Here is a 16283-nt window from a genome sequence, read left to right on the forward strand (position 1 = left end):
TAATAATATTACCTATTGTCGATTAAAAATATCTAGGTGTAATAAAACAATCCTTTACAAAAAACTCTCAAACTTTTTTAAGGTACGAAAAAGCTCCATCAGATTTCATATTAACGTGAGACCACTATAATAAGGTCAGGGCTCCACTTGTCGGTTAATAACGATGTAGGTTAGGAACCGTTGCAAGCATTTCATATGAGAGTTTTTACACAAGAGCATCCTCTACTGAACTAAACGTTTCCGCGAGATTTCTGTGTGAAACTTGTAAGGTACGCCGCACACCTCTGTATTATGCAGATTGTAAATTTTGTGCTAACGTGTTGGCGCGTTTCATTATATGCTTGAACCTAACTAAGTGCAGTTTTATGCATGTTTTAGTGGCATAAGCTTACTGACGCTTTAGTATATAATGCAGCAGGGTTTTGTGTATGCTTAGGGTGCTATTTGTACTTTTAGGAATGCTAGCTTTTACTTATGGTGCTATATTAGAATAGTGTAAACTATATACCTACTTGATTTAATATAGCATTTAGGTTTTAAAATTGAATAAGACAAAACAAACGTAGTGTAGGACGTCCTCAGGCACGGTGGAGTGATGACTTGCGCAAGACGGCTGACAGGAGCTGGATGCGAGCAGCCGAAAATCGATCTCAGTGGCGTGCACTTGGAGAGGCCTATGTCCAGCAGTGGACTGCCATAGGCTGATGATGATGATGATGAAGACAAAACATTTTTTTTAATTTTAGGAAAAGTCCGAGTTCATTTTTTTTTATCAACTTTTAGGTATATTTGAAAACATGACTAACACTTGTTTATAACCTATCGTGTTTTCATAGACTTGACCAGCTTTACTTCCGTAAACAATGTAAAATTAGCTTTTTCATCGAAAACTGCGATTAGATACAAAGTATAAGTAACACGATTAAATTGATCTTAAGCACGGATTATCCACTTTCAGTGGTTTTACCTTAATCCAATACAGGCTAACAAAATTTTAAGCCCTTCCAAAAAGATTATTTAACTACAAGTGACTGACCGACAAGCCACAACGAAAAAGGTTTTGTTTACATAATAAACGAAACTAAACACTAACTTAATTAAAATAATTCAGATTTTTCTTCACTAGCGTTTATACAAGATGAGTGTAAAATTATAATTCGAGTATGATATTTACGAATCCGTTGCGTGCACTTGGAGAGGCCTATGTCCAGCAGTGGACTGCGATAGGCTGATGATGATGATGATGATGATGATGATTTACGAATCCAGAAGCACAAATATTGACTCATTGATTTCGATTTATGTTTGTACGTCTCTCATATTGTCACCATTTTATGGAAATCGGCATTTTATTAAAATATTTCATTTTAAAATGATAAGCAAAGATAAAGAACAAAAATCTAACTCGGTTGTATGAATTGACTGAAAAATTGTGCATGAAAATGCATGTTATTAATTTACGCCTATTTTTACTGCATTTTTTAAATTTTAAATTAAGTAAGGTTATTTCTACTTCCCTAGGCTAATAACAGTAGGCTTCAAATAAACCGATTAGATACCCATCAAATTTTTGCGTAACAACATTAAACTACTACAATAATAAGCAAGTTATGACAGTAAAGCTACTCTTCGTATAATCCACTAAAGGTACACTAGGAGCGTAGCCGTGATACGATTGTGCAACGTCGCTGGGCAGACTACTAAGTGCTACAAATCCCCTGTCCAATCCCACCCCCACAACTCAGTCACCCGTCGACACCAGTGGACGACACACAGTCGCTCACCAATAAATTCAATAAAAAACCCAATAAAAATATGACTTCGTTATGGCGACGATTTCTCTAATTCTCGTCGTACTTGTAAATCGAGTCAATTCGCAAACAAGCTTAACCACAGGAAGAGATATAAACAGGTTATCTGAAGGACTAGAAGTTACTTCAATTTTTCCGACGCAAATCCAACAAATTCAAACGACATCGGAAACGACGCTTGCGGCCTCCGCCGGAAACAATCTAAATGAGGTTGGCAGCACCGTACCAGCCTCCTTGGATGTACCAGAACAGAATTTCCAAGCAATCTCTACATTTTACTGGATGAAAAACAAGAAAACCAATGATAAAAAATATGCGCGCGAAGAAAATATTGAATCAACTTTACTTGGAAATGGCGCAAAAAATGAAGGAAAAGTTTCACAGAGAGCTGAAGAAAATCTAGACGCTATAAAACCTGTGCCTCTAGTGTGGGACAATTGTTTAGAAACTAATTTTAAAGACAACTCACAAAACATAATTAAAACTCAAGATATGCAAAATGATAATCACGATCATAGACATCAGGGCAAAGAAATTGGCAGTATATGGAGAAAAAGAGATGCAAGTTTTAATTTGAATTCCACTGCTGGAAAAGCTTGGTTAGAGAAGTATAACAACTTGCTGAATGCTAAAACGGAAGAAAGGCGTCAACAGAAACCAGAAACAACATTCGTTAAGAAAGTAACTTCAGTGGCTACAACTATAGAACCAAAAACTACTATTCAAGTGATACCAATTACACGAGAAGTGTTCAATGAGCCTAAAGAAGTGTTTAACGCTACTCAAAATACTGTTACGGATAGTGATATCGTGGCAAGTTATACAGAGGATTGGTTTGAGGAAAAGGATAGAAGCAAAATAAGATTCGGTGATTTGCCACAAAAAGAAACATATTTAATACCCGCGCTGAAATTGGAGCAAGGATTTTACCCTTTCGGATTTATGTCAGAGTTTTTCTATCTGATATACCCGTTTGATTTTCCAGTGGGTAAGCAGTTACTTTATTCAATTTTGTTGTATTAAATAGATATTATGAAAGTCAAGACATTATCTTTAGCAGCCATGTAGAATAGATTGAACCTTTTTGGAATACCAAATCCTATTGTAACCCAAAATTTCACTGCCGAAGGTAAACCAATTAAGTAAATACAGATAGTACCTATTTCGTTGTATTCCAACGAAACAGTCCTAATAGATAAAACAGTAATCTACCGTTGTGACCTCGTGCCTTTCTCTACAATATCAAAAGGCTTCGCACCGCCTCGAACAACGAGGTCATAGAGATGATCTCATTACCTCACTCGCTAATAAAGTATCGGACTGGATTCTTACTTGTATTGATTCTTGAATAAATTGTAAAATAATGTTTGGCTATGACACTTTTAATTTTTATTTGTTTATCAATCTTTATGATATAATTGTAGATAGTTTTAAATTATGTTTGGAACCTGTCCCAAAAAAACCCATAATCTGAAGGCCATTTCGTTGAATACTCAACTATGGTGGGTAGCACTATTATATTATTTTTACTATAGCCGAATGATTTTCAGTTGTCAAATTGCTGATTTGACCAATAGGTGCCAAGTATATGGCTGGTTTTAGTTTGGTTATCGTTATAATTAAATGGTGCAACTCACGCTATACTTAAAACTATAGTTGTTACGTGAACGGCCCCCAGGTCTTATGTTTTTGCAGTAATTTTGCAAAGTCTTGGTACGAAAATTTTGTCTTTCATTTAGCCGATAATAAGATAGTAATCTTGGTATTTTGTTGCAGGGCTTATCAAGGATATAGTTTGGGGAGAATTCACATTTCCGTACTCCTTTCTACAGGTATGTTTTGTTTTCATTATATCTAATTTTAGTTTAGCCTTGGTTTAATGAAATTATCATTATAGGTTTAATGGGATGTAGGATTTATCGTCATTTGAATAAAAGTAAATACTTAACATTTAGATTATATTTAATAATCATACAACTAACTTAACAAAACTAACCTACAGAAAAGTCTTTATATCTACAAAATCACTATTTTTCTTTGCACTTATTCTTCAACGAACAACTCATCTTTAGGAACAACTTCAAAGAACCGCTTGACAATATTATAAACGATTTCCACCAGCTTATCCACGAGAGGTTGACCAAACTCCTCCGCGATTTGTTTCCAGTTCTGATTTAAAAACTGCAATACAGCTTCACCTAAAAATAAAATAATAACAATCAGACGCCTTTTTAAACAACAATCGCTTTGGAAATAAACAAAAGTTACTTTAGGTACTTAGTTGGTTTTTACTTTCTATTCAATTTATTTACCACTAGCTTTTGCACGCAACTTCGTTCGCGTGGAATAGTGACTACCAGCAGATTTTTTATTTGACCAATAGATGGCGCTATATGTCCGGAATAATTTTATTTTTAATTTTTTTTGTAATAAAAACTATCCTATGTCCTTTCTCAAGTTTCAAACTATGTCTGTACCAAATTTCACACAAATCGGTTCAGTAGTTTAGGCGTGAAGAAAAGACAGACAGACAGACAGACAGACAGAAAGACAGACAGGCAGACAGACAGAGTTACTTTCGCATTTATAATATTAGTTTGGAAAAAAATATCTTCATCGACTGAAATATAGATTTATCGACTAGAGATTGTTTGATATTTACTGTATATAAGTTAATTATGTCACGTTATCTAATCGAAAAACCATGGATCGATCGTTCATAGAAACTACGTAGATAATGAGTAAAGTAAAATATTTTATTGATTAGGCGTTATAATATAATTATAAATTAAGTAACCCAAAACAATTGGGTTGCTTAATTTATTTTCTGTTTTTTATAGATACTTATTTTAAATTCTAATTTTCAGTTATGTAACAGGCTCATCCTCCGAGCCATTTCCCAAACTATGTTGGGGTCGGCTTCCAGTCTAACCGGATTCAGCTGAGTACCAATGCTTTACAAGAAGCGACTGCCTATCTGACCTCCTCAACCCAGTTACCCGGGCAACCCGATACCCCTTGGTTAGACTGGTGTCAGACTTTCTGGCTTCTGACTACCCGTAACGACTGCCAAGGATGTTTTTAATGACAGCCGGGACCTACAGTTTAACGTGCCATCCGAAACACAGTCATTGGTGTCTAAGATATACTTAGAAAGTACATACAAACTTAGAAAAGTTGCATTGGTACTTGCCTGACCTGGAATCGAACCCGCGCCCTCATACTCGAGAGGTTGGTTCTTTGTCCACTAGGCCACCACGACTTTTTTTACGTAACAGGTTATGTAACAGGCTGTCTTTATATAATTAATTATTGACATTGAATTTAAAATTATGTAAAACCACGGGTTAGCAAATCCTTGTCTCGATTTTATGTATTTTGATTGTTTCTATAATTTTGCGAACGCAAAGATGGCCATGTAATACGAGGTCTTGATTTAAATCTCTATAGGTCATCTAGAGGTTAAGGCAGTTTTTTGGGTCCACGAGGCTTTAATATGATTGGATGAAATAGATCGACTATACTTAATAAATACTATACATATATGACTGCCTCGTTGGTCTAGTGGTTGCAAGCGCGGCTGCTGTGCTCGAGGTCTCGGGTTCGATTCCCGGGTTGGGCCGAAATCGCTTTGTGGGTTTTCTTAAACTTTCACAAAGCAGCCCGAAGTCTGGAAGTTGGTGATTGATTCACCCGTGCATCGGAGAGCACGTAAATGTCGGTCCTGCGCCTGATGTCTTTCCGGTCGTGTCGGATTGCCGTCCCATCGGGTTATGAGAGTGAAGGAATAGGGAGTGCACCTGTGTCTGCGCAAATGCTCGTGCACTATAATATGTCCTGCGCAGCTGGCTGATCTCCTTAAATGAGAACAGCCGCCGTGGCCGAAATCGGCCGTGGACGCCATTACATATATGACTATAAAGGAAAACATTTTCCGAGAATGTAAGAGTAATTATTTAGATCTAATATTCAGTGCCACAGTTAGTTAGAATAGAAACACTATTTTCTATTAAGAATAGAATTATGATGAATTCCAGATTTCTTACTTGAAAGTGCTGTACTAAGTTTTACGACAATAAACCTTGAGCATTTTTCATAAAAAGGAAAAGATAAGATAACTACTGATTATTATTAACTACTTAAAGTTTTAAGACATTTACTCGTAAGGTGTAATGTCCTTTGCTTCCTCAATATGGTGATATATTGAAAAGTTCAAGTTCAACGCACTTGCATTAAACTTAAACAGTGCGGCACTTAAAAGATTTCTTGTTGTATTTTATTTTTACGGAAATCATGTTCACATTCTCATTAAAAAGATTTAATTTATTTATAAGCGTTTAACTCAAAATAACAGTAACCCTTGTAATGCAGCACCTATTTAAAGCACAAAAATGCCATTACATTCGATAAAATCTCATCTCGTCCGAGTTAACAAATAATCTCAAATCTAAAATATTAGTTAGGATGATTTGAAATATTTTGAATAAAATATATATAATTTTTGTTATACTCGTAAATTATTCCACTAAACGCTCCACGAACAAAACTTTTTAAATTACTAATCACTGCTCGAAGAAAGATTTTATTTAGATCCATATCATCATACCCTGCAATAGCCACCTATTGGTTAAAATAAGATTAAATGAATACTTACTCAGTTCAGGATTTCCTTTGAACAGATTGGTCAAACTGAATGTAACCTTTTCTCCATAATCTTGTTTAATGTTAATGGTTTTTACTTCGTAATATTTGACTCCATCACGCACGTTATCAGCGAACTTAATTTTTGCGTGAAGGCTTGCGTTTTCTGTGAAAAAATAAATTAAATTAAACGACTTTCAAACGAAAGGCATATGAATTAATTAAAAATATATGTTTATTAGAAAAATGTGAAGTCGTTCTTTTTATTAATTCAATATTTTTAGTATATTTTAGTTATTCAATTTACTTTATATTTTTAAATTTCAAATTGTTTAAATTGTACTCACTTATTTTAATTTTAGCGTTTCCATCACCATTGATGGATACTATCAATATTCTTCCGGACGCTTTGTACATTCCCTTGATAGTAAGATCACAATGCATCTTCAAATCTGCTGCATCATTTTTGTATCTGGCAACAATAAAAAACTTTTAGTATTGGTATTGTAATTCCAAGGGTTCAATGCTATCTTCTTGATAAAATAATACACTTTCATATTTATAAAATTCAAATAATTTACAATACAAGATAAGTAACTCGTATTAAATAACGATCGAAAAAAAAACAAACTAAGAAATATGCTCGATAAAAAAGCAAGCATAAATATCATTATAAACTAAGCCACCATTTTTTTAACAATCAATTAATCACACATAAAAAATTCCAAAGTAAATATTTTCTTTCCACAATTGAATACCAAAGCTACTTACGACACAGAATCAATAGTACACTTCCTTAATCCAGTCATAGTTCCATTACGGAACTCCACTTTGAAACCTCCTGGGAGAACCAGGTTAACATTATCTTGCCTCAAGGGGTCAATAGAGTCGACCCCTAGTTCAGGAATACCCTTTGAGAATAGAGGCAATGTTTCTTGCACTACTTTCTTCAAACAATCTGACTTTAGTCCTGGACATGTTTGGATGTATGAGGCTGGAAATAAAAAGGTTTTATTTAAAGTTGTATTTTATGTAGTAGCTTAAAGAATCGAAATGATTTGTCGCTTAGTTTTAAATCAATAGAACTGTAACAACTTCAGTAATCTTTTTTTCATAATTCTTAAATTATTATTATATAAAAAAAAAACTTAAAAATAATTTATTACACAATGTTGTTGTTATTTATATTTTTATTTTGATAGATAAATAAATTAAACACTCACGCGCAACTTTAGACGAACTTCCATTTAAAAGAGCTACCAATAAAACTAATGAATAAAAAACTTTTATCTTAAACATTTTGACTAAAAAGTCGTTAAGCACTGTTGATGTCGAGACCTATACTGATGTGTATACGGATTGTCTTGCAGAATTAAGCTGTTTCTGATTATACAATTGTCAATAAATAGTCTTCGCGCAGTCCTTTAGAACCGGTCCACGAATAATTTTTAATCCAATGGCAGGTCATGAGAACACCATGTGCGCGGAAATAATGTCATGGTAGGTGTTCCATAAAACTACCAGAAAGTTCCTACTATACGTAGTTACTACAAGTTCCTTTGATTTTTGAGAACTAAATTTTTAGAAAAAAAAAATTAGGCGAACTTTATTTAATTTCTGACTTATTTATACTGTATATTATCGACAAAACAAAAAAAAAGTATACCTCTTAAATCAACTTGAACTAAATAACACAATTAAATGAAGAAGCGCACGAAAGTTTTAGACGGACACGCCACGCCGTAAATATTGAAAAGATGAGATAAAAAATTAAGATATCTCGTGCATCAAAAATTTTAAATTAAAGCAGAGCAATATTTTCACATATCAAGCGCACACACGTCGGCTATATCCACAGTAAGACATTGACATTTTAAAAGGATAGCTTCCTGATACCCGATCGTGTATATCGATCGCTCAAGTATGATGAAAGGCGAAAATGCACGACACTACTATTCAAATATTTTTCCTTTCTTAAGTTAGTATTCTAACAAAAATAAATTTTAGTAGAGACCTAAAATTATCATAATTATTTGGCATCATAACATACACTGGGATTTCACCATGCTATATTAAAAGTTCCATACTTGTATCACGTTGAATCCTTCTCCGTGTGGGAGGCCTGTGCCCAGCAGTGGGACGGTAAAAAGGCTATAACTAATTTATATCAAAGGAATAGCAATGTTTTCATTATTTATAAATTAATTCCTGTATAATAGAAAAGTAGATGTAATATTTGAATGAAAAAGTAACTTGCCTTTTATTACACATGACACTTGATGACAATAACAAAAAAACTTCGAATATACAATTGATCATCAGCCTATCGCAGTCCACTGCTGGACATAGGCCTCTCCAAGTGCACGCCACTGAGATCTATTTTCGGCTTCTCGCATCCAGCTCCTGCCAGCCGTCTTGCGCAAGTCATCACTCCACCGTGCCTGAGGACGTCCTACACTACGTTTGCCGAGGCGTGGTCTCCACTCTAAAACTCGTTTACCCCAACGGTTATCGGTTCTTCAGCTAATATGGCCAGCCCACTGCCACTTCAGCTTGCTGATTCGGTAGGCTATGTCGATGACCTTGGTTCTCTGACGGATTACCTCATTTCTGATGCGATCCCTTAGAGAAACGCCGAGCATAGCTTTTTCCATAGCCCGCTGAGCGACTTTAAACTTGTGGACCAGCCGTACCGTCAGTGTCCACGTTTCGGCTCCGTAAGTCATGACAGGTAGGATGCACTGATTGAAGACTTTTGTCTTTAGGCACTGTGGGATCGACGAATATACAACTACCTATACTTATTTATTTTTGTAGAAAAGTACATTGACATTACGTGAAACCTTTAAAGTTCCGTCCAAGTTCAGATTTCTTTCTTTACAATTCAACACACACGAGTTCACGAACACAGGAAGTCTTATAATGCTCGCGACGAAAATGTAAGAATTGTTTTCCAAGTAACTGAAGTTTTTTTGCAATATTTTCAAACATCACCGTGGTTTGTTATCTGAAAGAGAATACGTGTTTTACTAGGATCAAATTAGGTTTGTATTACGGGTGTCATAGTTTACCACAATCGGTCACTAGTTTGGTCGTCATTGTGACTGCCCGGCAATCTAAAGATACGTTTTCAATGCTAGCTGCTGACTGCAACTACCGATCTCACATGCCGTGACTGCATGGAAACAATTGATATCTGAGGGCGACTGCACATGCTGCTGCCGTTTCGATCCAAAACGGTTTCATGTAAATACATATAAATCAGTAGTGAAGCTGCGGCCACTTTGCAGTCGACAGTTGCAGTCAAAACGTACCTTAACCGTGTGACAAACCTCTCTTTTTGAAATTAGTTAATAAGATCAATGACTTGTTATTTTTCTCTTTAAAGAAAATACTGCTATTTTCACAATAAAAGAATGTTAACAGATACAGCATATAATGTCAGGGCCATTAGACTATGATTGCTCCGAGATTTCCTTCTCTCGTTAACGCGAGAGCACATTTTTCTTTCAGACAAGACACATCGCTCATTCCTAATTACGCAAGCTTTTAACGTAGATTATGTATTAGTCCTGTTTTTATTTATTGGTATTGTTAAAGGAAAAATACATGGGATATAATACTGATACAGGCTTTTTAACATGGTTTTAATGTGATTATTGTCATTTTACCAACATTAATTATAGGATATACCTACTAAGTATGTAACATAGGGTAAAATTTTCAATATGTATTGAATCAGATCATATTGATCGTTTGCTTTATAAAATTTGCTAACAAATATCATAGGTTGAGTAAGTTTTCGTTGAAACAAACAAAGGTGATTCAGCTATAATAATTTATGTTGACAATACAATATACACACAGGTCCTTCTATTCGTAACCTCAAATAAATTAAAATAATTTTATTCGCATACCAAATAATATATTTACAAGGTTTTTGTATGACATTATTTCGTTATAAATCTAGCCCTATGGAGTTTGAAATGCCACATATGAATTTGGTTTTAGTTTTAATTTTTATCCATTTCTAACTCTCTCATTACAAAAGATTTAAGTACATGACTTCATGAACCCGGATAAACACGCTTATTATTGTAATATACTGGAAAATGGCTACTTACAAAGTTGTATGATAACATTCATTCGTAGGTACATTTATATTAAGGTTAACCTTGAAAATTACCTAAGATACACAATCATTATCTATATAAAATTGATGTTGTAGATATCGAAGGGTAAATATCAACATGAACATTACATTAACGGGTCATAAAACCTCGGTATTTTATTGCACTATATACTACATGGCACTAATCATTTTCCCGCGGTTTTACTCGCGTACCGTGGGAATTACTGCCCTTACCAGAATAAAATATAGCTAACTCCAACTGTGAAAAGATTTTTCAAATTGGTTCAGTGGTTTCGAAGCCTCTAGGGTACAAATAAACAAACAAACAAAAACTCTTTCCTCTTTGTTAAGGTATGTTGACGAACCAAATTTTATAATTTTTAGTGCATTTTACTTTTGAAAAGCCAGTCAGGATTTTATGGCCAATATACATATCTTATATAGGTCTGTCTTCAATGTGCCGGTGCCCGAAAAAACAACTGATTGATTTATTGATTTAATTGGAATACAATAGGAATATTACACAGTATGTTTTTATATGTTTTTTTTTTAATTATTTATCGATAAAAATAAATTATAAAAATAACAATATATTAAGAAGTATACTAATTTATCACAATAAGTTTAAGGTTATTTACGACTAAATATAGCAATGTGTAAAAAAAACAAATTGAATTAATTTACATGCCCCATGATTATGATTATATTTACATATGATTTATAACAGGAAATTTTATTTGCGGAACTTATTACTTAATCGGTTATTAAATTCTTGACCGTTATTTGAAGCTTACTAGTTTGAGATAGGCACCTACGTGTTTTCCGCTTTTATCTCTGTCCTTTTCTACCCCATATCTTGCATCTCTCTCGCACACCGACCAGTTTCACTCCCCACCAGGCAGGAGGCGACGAGTGTTCTCGGCGGCCACAGTTCGTCATTGGCGTCTTGTTTTCCGCCCGAGAAGGTTGGTCTAACCAACCGCTGTAGTATTTCGTTGAAAAATAAACTCAGTGCTCTCGCAGAACACAGGTGAGTTTATAATATTTTATACAATTTGTTAACGGTTTTACCGTTCGATATTCGATTTTGCGAAATCAAGTGTTAATATTTTGTACATCTACCCCTTTTTTTGTCACGAGTTTCTTCCGTGTACTTTTTTTTTTCAGTAATTTGTTTTCAGAATGAGTGACTTATAAAGCAAATACGGATGCGGTAAATAATAAAGCTACCACAGCCCGTGCACGTGACTATGGAAAAGAAAGCAAGCCCGAAGTTCCTAAGGCACCTGTGGGCCTAGTTCAATCCTGCAAGGCGTTCAACCTTTTGACAAAAAAGAATGGTGTGAGGTGCGGTCCAACCAGCATCTCCTTAGTTCGGACTGGTCACTACCGCACTTGAAGAGGGCTGGTGGTGTCAAGAAAGCTTTTCGGCCTTGAAAGACTTGGTACGCTCCCCTCGGACTGCCAGTAAGTCTGTTAGCCACCCCCCATGGGGGTCGGCTCATTATCACGGCGTGTGATGGTTTTCGGCCTTGAAAGACTTGGTACGCTCCCCTCGGACTGCCAGTAAGTCTGTTAGCCACCCCCCGTAGGGGTCGGCTCATTATCACGGACCCGCGCAGGGTACCAATCTTGCATTTTGCGAGTCGCAGCATCATTACAAAGCAGGGACCAGTAAGTATACTAGCCACCCCCCGCAGGGGTCGGTTCATTATAACGGACCCGCGCAGGGTACCAATCTTGCATTTTGCGAGTCGCAGCATCATTACAAAGCAGGGACCAGTAAGTATACTAGCCACCCCCCGCAGGGGTCGGTTCATTATCACGGACCCGCGCAGGGTACCAATCATGCATGTTGCGAGTAGAAGCATCATTACAAAGCAGGGACCAGTAAGTATACTAGCCATCCCCCGCAGGGGTCGGCTCATTATCACGGACCCTCGCAGGGTACCAATCATGCATGTTGCGGGTCGTACCATCATTGCAATCTACCCTCGCAGGGTGGCATTTTGGATCGACTTTCGAAGAGTCGCCATTATAACCTTCCCTCGAAGGGAAATGGTAATCACACTCACGCTGAATGGCGTGTGACGCAAAACTCTAAAAGCTCCCTTGGGATATCACGAGTAAATTACAATAGGAACCATGTCCAACAGAGGAAACAGAAAGCGTCCAGGACCGCAGGCGGACTTTGATGCGTCCAACAAGGCACGTAAGTTATGACTTTCCAGGCGGGTTGCCTAACATTATATCAGGACCAATGGAAAGAAATGGGAGCTCCGCCTTTCTTGTTAAAAATAATAACTGGGTATCGCATACCATTGGCCAAAAGCCACCTTTGATAGATAATGCCAGATTTGACCAGAGAGTCCAAAGAGATGGATGTCGTCATATCCCAAATGATAAAACAAAAAGTTCTATTGATAGCTGCAAATTCTGCCAGCTTTCTTTCCAATATGTTTCTTGTGCCCAAAAGGCGACGGAAAGAACCGTCCAATACTCAATCTCAAGGTTCTCAACAAGTTCATAATTACGGAACCCTTCAGTTTAATAAATGTTTTTCGGGTGCTAGAGTTTCTTCAGAAAGACGAATGGCTGTGCAAGTGGATCTCGCCCAGGCTTACTTCTACCTTCCGGTAGCCGAAGGTCACAGATATGTTCTTCGACTAGTATACAGAAGAAGACTGCTTCAGATTACGTGCCTACCATTTGGCTTAAGCACGGCACCCAAGACCTTCGCCACAGTGACCAATTTGGGTGGCTCAAACTTTGAAAACTCAAGGGTTACTTATAATTGTGTATCTCGATTTTCTGGTGGCTCACCAAGATATATTTGCCTACTTTGGGATCATTTGCACCATGTTTTGGATGGCAAGTGAATAAATCTCAAGCATTATCAACAAGATAATGACAAAACGCACTACGTGACAAACAGCACGACAAACTTAGAAGACCTGCATAGCTTGATAGGACTTTTAAACTTCGCAAGTTTTCGTTGTTCCATACGGCAGACTGCATTACCGGGCTCTCCTCACTTTCCTCAATGCAGTGTTGAACAGCAATCTATACCTACCCTATTCATGGAACCGTGAGCCAAACGGTGAACAAACCATAAAAAGGGTTCTTATAAGTCACGATTGAAGTAATGATCATATTTTATAAAAATAACTACGAAAGTAATATACTGACAACATTAGAAATGATATTTTAGAACGATGTCTGTGGAACTTATGCAATCTTTTCAAACTTAATTGAAATCAAATATGTATAATAAATGCCGTAAATTATTTTCTTAATTTTAATGAAATATGTAGTAAATCGTTTACATGTAAAATGAACCTAGAAGTCTTGACTGTCATACATAGAACCCTACTTAATTGAAGACCACAGATACTAAGAACATTTTACATAAAAATGTGACGTTTTTGTCATCGGTCGGGTTATACCCACCATTTTGAAAAAGTGTCATTCTTTGGTTACATTGTGGGCTCACGGCTCGGTGAATGGAGTATAGCAATGTTGAACCTACCAGCAGATACCTTAGCAGATCTAAAGTGGTGGCTGGTCAGCTGCCACCAAACCTTGGATATTCATTCGCCACTTCCCTGTCACCTTATAACCACGGACGCCTCCGATGTAGGATGGGGGCACAACTGAACGGAACTCCCGTAATGGGTTCATGGAACGAGAGAGAAAAAGGCTTTCACTGCGATCTGAAAGAGATGCTTGCAGTATTAACTGGAAAATCACGGCAAGTTGCTAAAGAGATCAACAGCCATTTTTCAATGCAGAAATGGGACTGTGGTGTCATATCTAAGAAATCAAGGTGGCACCCGATCAAGGAGCCTACCGAACTTGACGTACAGAGTATTCAGTTATCTTGAGCTGTATCAAATCTATCACGTCGTGAATCATATACCAGCCCTATTCAACAGTCAGGCAGACCATCTCTCCCGACACAAACCTCCACCGGAGTGGCATCTTGTATCAGCAGTGGACCTATTTGCCTCGAAGCGAGCCCAGGGACACATAGTTGTGTACTACGTGCCCCTAGATCTGAAGGACCCGAAAGCGGGGTTCCACGATGCATTTTTCTCAAGTTTTGACTTACCCGCTAGCATGGGTATTACCGCCACCTTACCTTATACCGTAGGTCCTCAGTCATCTCAATTCAGGAACGGGAGTTAATCTCATAGTAGTTCCTTCGGTGGCACCAGGTATTTTGGCGAGCAGATTTGAAGTCCCGATCATTAGCAGTACCCTACACACTGATGAACCTCGAGCAGAAACCGATAGACACAGCAACGGGGATACCCCCTGCCAAGGTCAAGGAAATGGGGGGGGGGAGGGACAAGGAGTCTCTCCGACTGAAGTCTTCTTCAATCAACACTTATCAATCAGCTTGGAGTCGATGGTTAAATTGGGGCGAAAGGTATGAAATTGGATCCTATGAATCCTTGAATCCCTATTTGGACCTATACTTACCCAATTTTTAGCGGACTTACACATAGTAAATAAACTAGCATACAATACTATTTTATTACACAAGTCAGTTATAGCTACACTATGCAATGCAGAAACCACTCTAGAGCTAGGTTCACACGTTCTAGTCGGACACATTTTAAAATCAATAGCGCTGAGCAAACCTGTTCCCCGGGAAGCCGTCCATCTGGAATATTGACCAATTGGTAACCTACTTAAGTGCAGTAAACGTAGACGAGAATAATCCATTTGCAACTTCCAGGCACACTGCTGCTCTTTCTTTTGCTAGCTTGTTTCGGAAAGGCGAGTCCATGATCTTTCCTTGCTTGCAATAGACCCAGAACATTTCAAAATCAACAAAGATAATTTAATCTTATGGCCAGTCTTTGGCTCTAAGACCGACAGTTCTAGTCATAGGCAGTCGGGTTGTTGTTTGATGGATAATCAGGAAAATATAAATCTAAGTCCAGTGTATTGGGTCAGAAAGACTAAAGCCTTGTTAGAAGATAGACGGACATCGGCTAATTCCTTAAATTTATTTATATCCGTTAGAGGCCAACCAAAGGCAGGCACCCGAACGATGATGCGGGTGGATTAAGACATTGTTAAAAGAGGCACGAATAACTACAACCCCAGGAAGCTTCCACTCGGCGGTAGCGTCAAAATCTGTGTTGACAATATACCTTTGGACGATATATTAGCAAAGGGTAATTGGCGATCAGGCAATACATTTGCCCATTTTTACAGAAGGGAAAGATACCCACTAAATAGAAGTAGCAAGTTATCTCGATTATTTAATTAATCCAGCTGATTAATGTCTATATTTTTGTTACTATTGTTATTAAGAAGTATCGCAATGTTTTTGTTAATTACTATTAGAAAATGAAATCAATTTTTGCTTTTGTTCTTGCATCTCTCTTTTAATTTTTATTACTCATCCTTCGAGCCCCTTTCCCAACTATGTTGGGGTCGGCTTCCAGTCTAACAGGATGTAGCTGAGTACCAGTACCAGTTAACTTTGATTACATTAGTATTCCAGGACGCAATACACATACTTACATGTGATTACTCGTGTACCTAAGTACCTATTTACATACACAATTTCATTGTGCTTTTGCTCACATTGGCGTCCACTTCCACCAGGCGATAACAAACACGTCTCAAACTAGTAAGCTTCAAATAACGGTCAAGAATTTAATAGCAGCGTTTTACCTGAA

The 16283-nt window shown here is 37.0% G+C and overlaps 2 protein-coding genes across 2 annotated transcripts in view; one reads left to right on the forward strand and one right to left on the reverse strand.

Annotated features, from left to right (window-relative positions):
* Nucleotides 1-1826: 1826 nt before the first annotated feature.
* LOC124633934 (prominin-2) overlaps nt 1827-16283 on the forward strand; it is a 28517-nt gene continuing 14060 nt past the window's right edge. The window contains exons 1-2 of the mRNA XM_047169314.1: nt 1827-2799; nt 3588-3643. Of these exons, the coding sequence (XP_047025270.1) occupies nt 1827-2799; nt 3588-3643 (1029 nt within the window). The remainder of the gene's footprint in view (nt 2800-3587; nt 3644-16283) is intronic.
* Nucleotides 3756-7837, reverse strand: LOC124633937 (circadian clock-controlled protein daywake-like). The gene is made up of 5 exons (XM_047169318.1): nt 7676-7837; nt 7224-7446; nt 6800-6924; nt 6466-6618; nt 3756-4009 (listed from the first exon to the last, which is right to left on the reverse strand). Exons 1-5 carry the CDS (start codon nt 7749-7751, stop codon nt 3855-3857), a joined length of 732 nt encoding a protein of 243 aa, XP_047025274.1. The 5' UTR covers nt 7752-7837; the 3' UTR covers nt 3756-3854.

Source organism: Helicoverpa zea, chromosome 10, assembly GCF_022581195.2.
Source record: "Helicoverpa zea isolate HzStark_Cry1AcR chromosome 10, ilHelZeax1.1, whole genome shotgun sequence".
Lineage (NCBI taxonomy): Eukaryota > Metazoa > Arthropoda > Insecta > Lepidoptera > Noctuidae > Helicoverpa > Helicoverpa zea.

Coding starts and splice junctions, on each gene's coding strand:
- LOC124633937 (XM_047169318.1), bottom strand. CDS start 7,751: ATGTTTAAGATAAAAGTTTTTTATTCATTAGTTTTATTGGTAGCTCTT. Junction 7,447..7,675: donor AAGTTCGTCTAAAGTTGCGC/GTGAGTGTTTAA, acceptor TTTTATTTCCAG/CCTCATACATCCAAACATGT. Junction 6,619..6,799: donor AAACGCTAAAATTAAAATAA/GTGAGTACAATT, acceptor ATTTTTTCACAG/AAAACGCAAGCCTTCACGCA.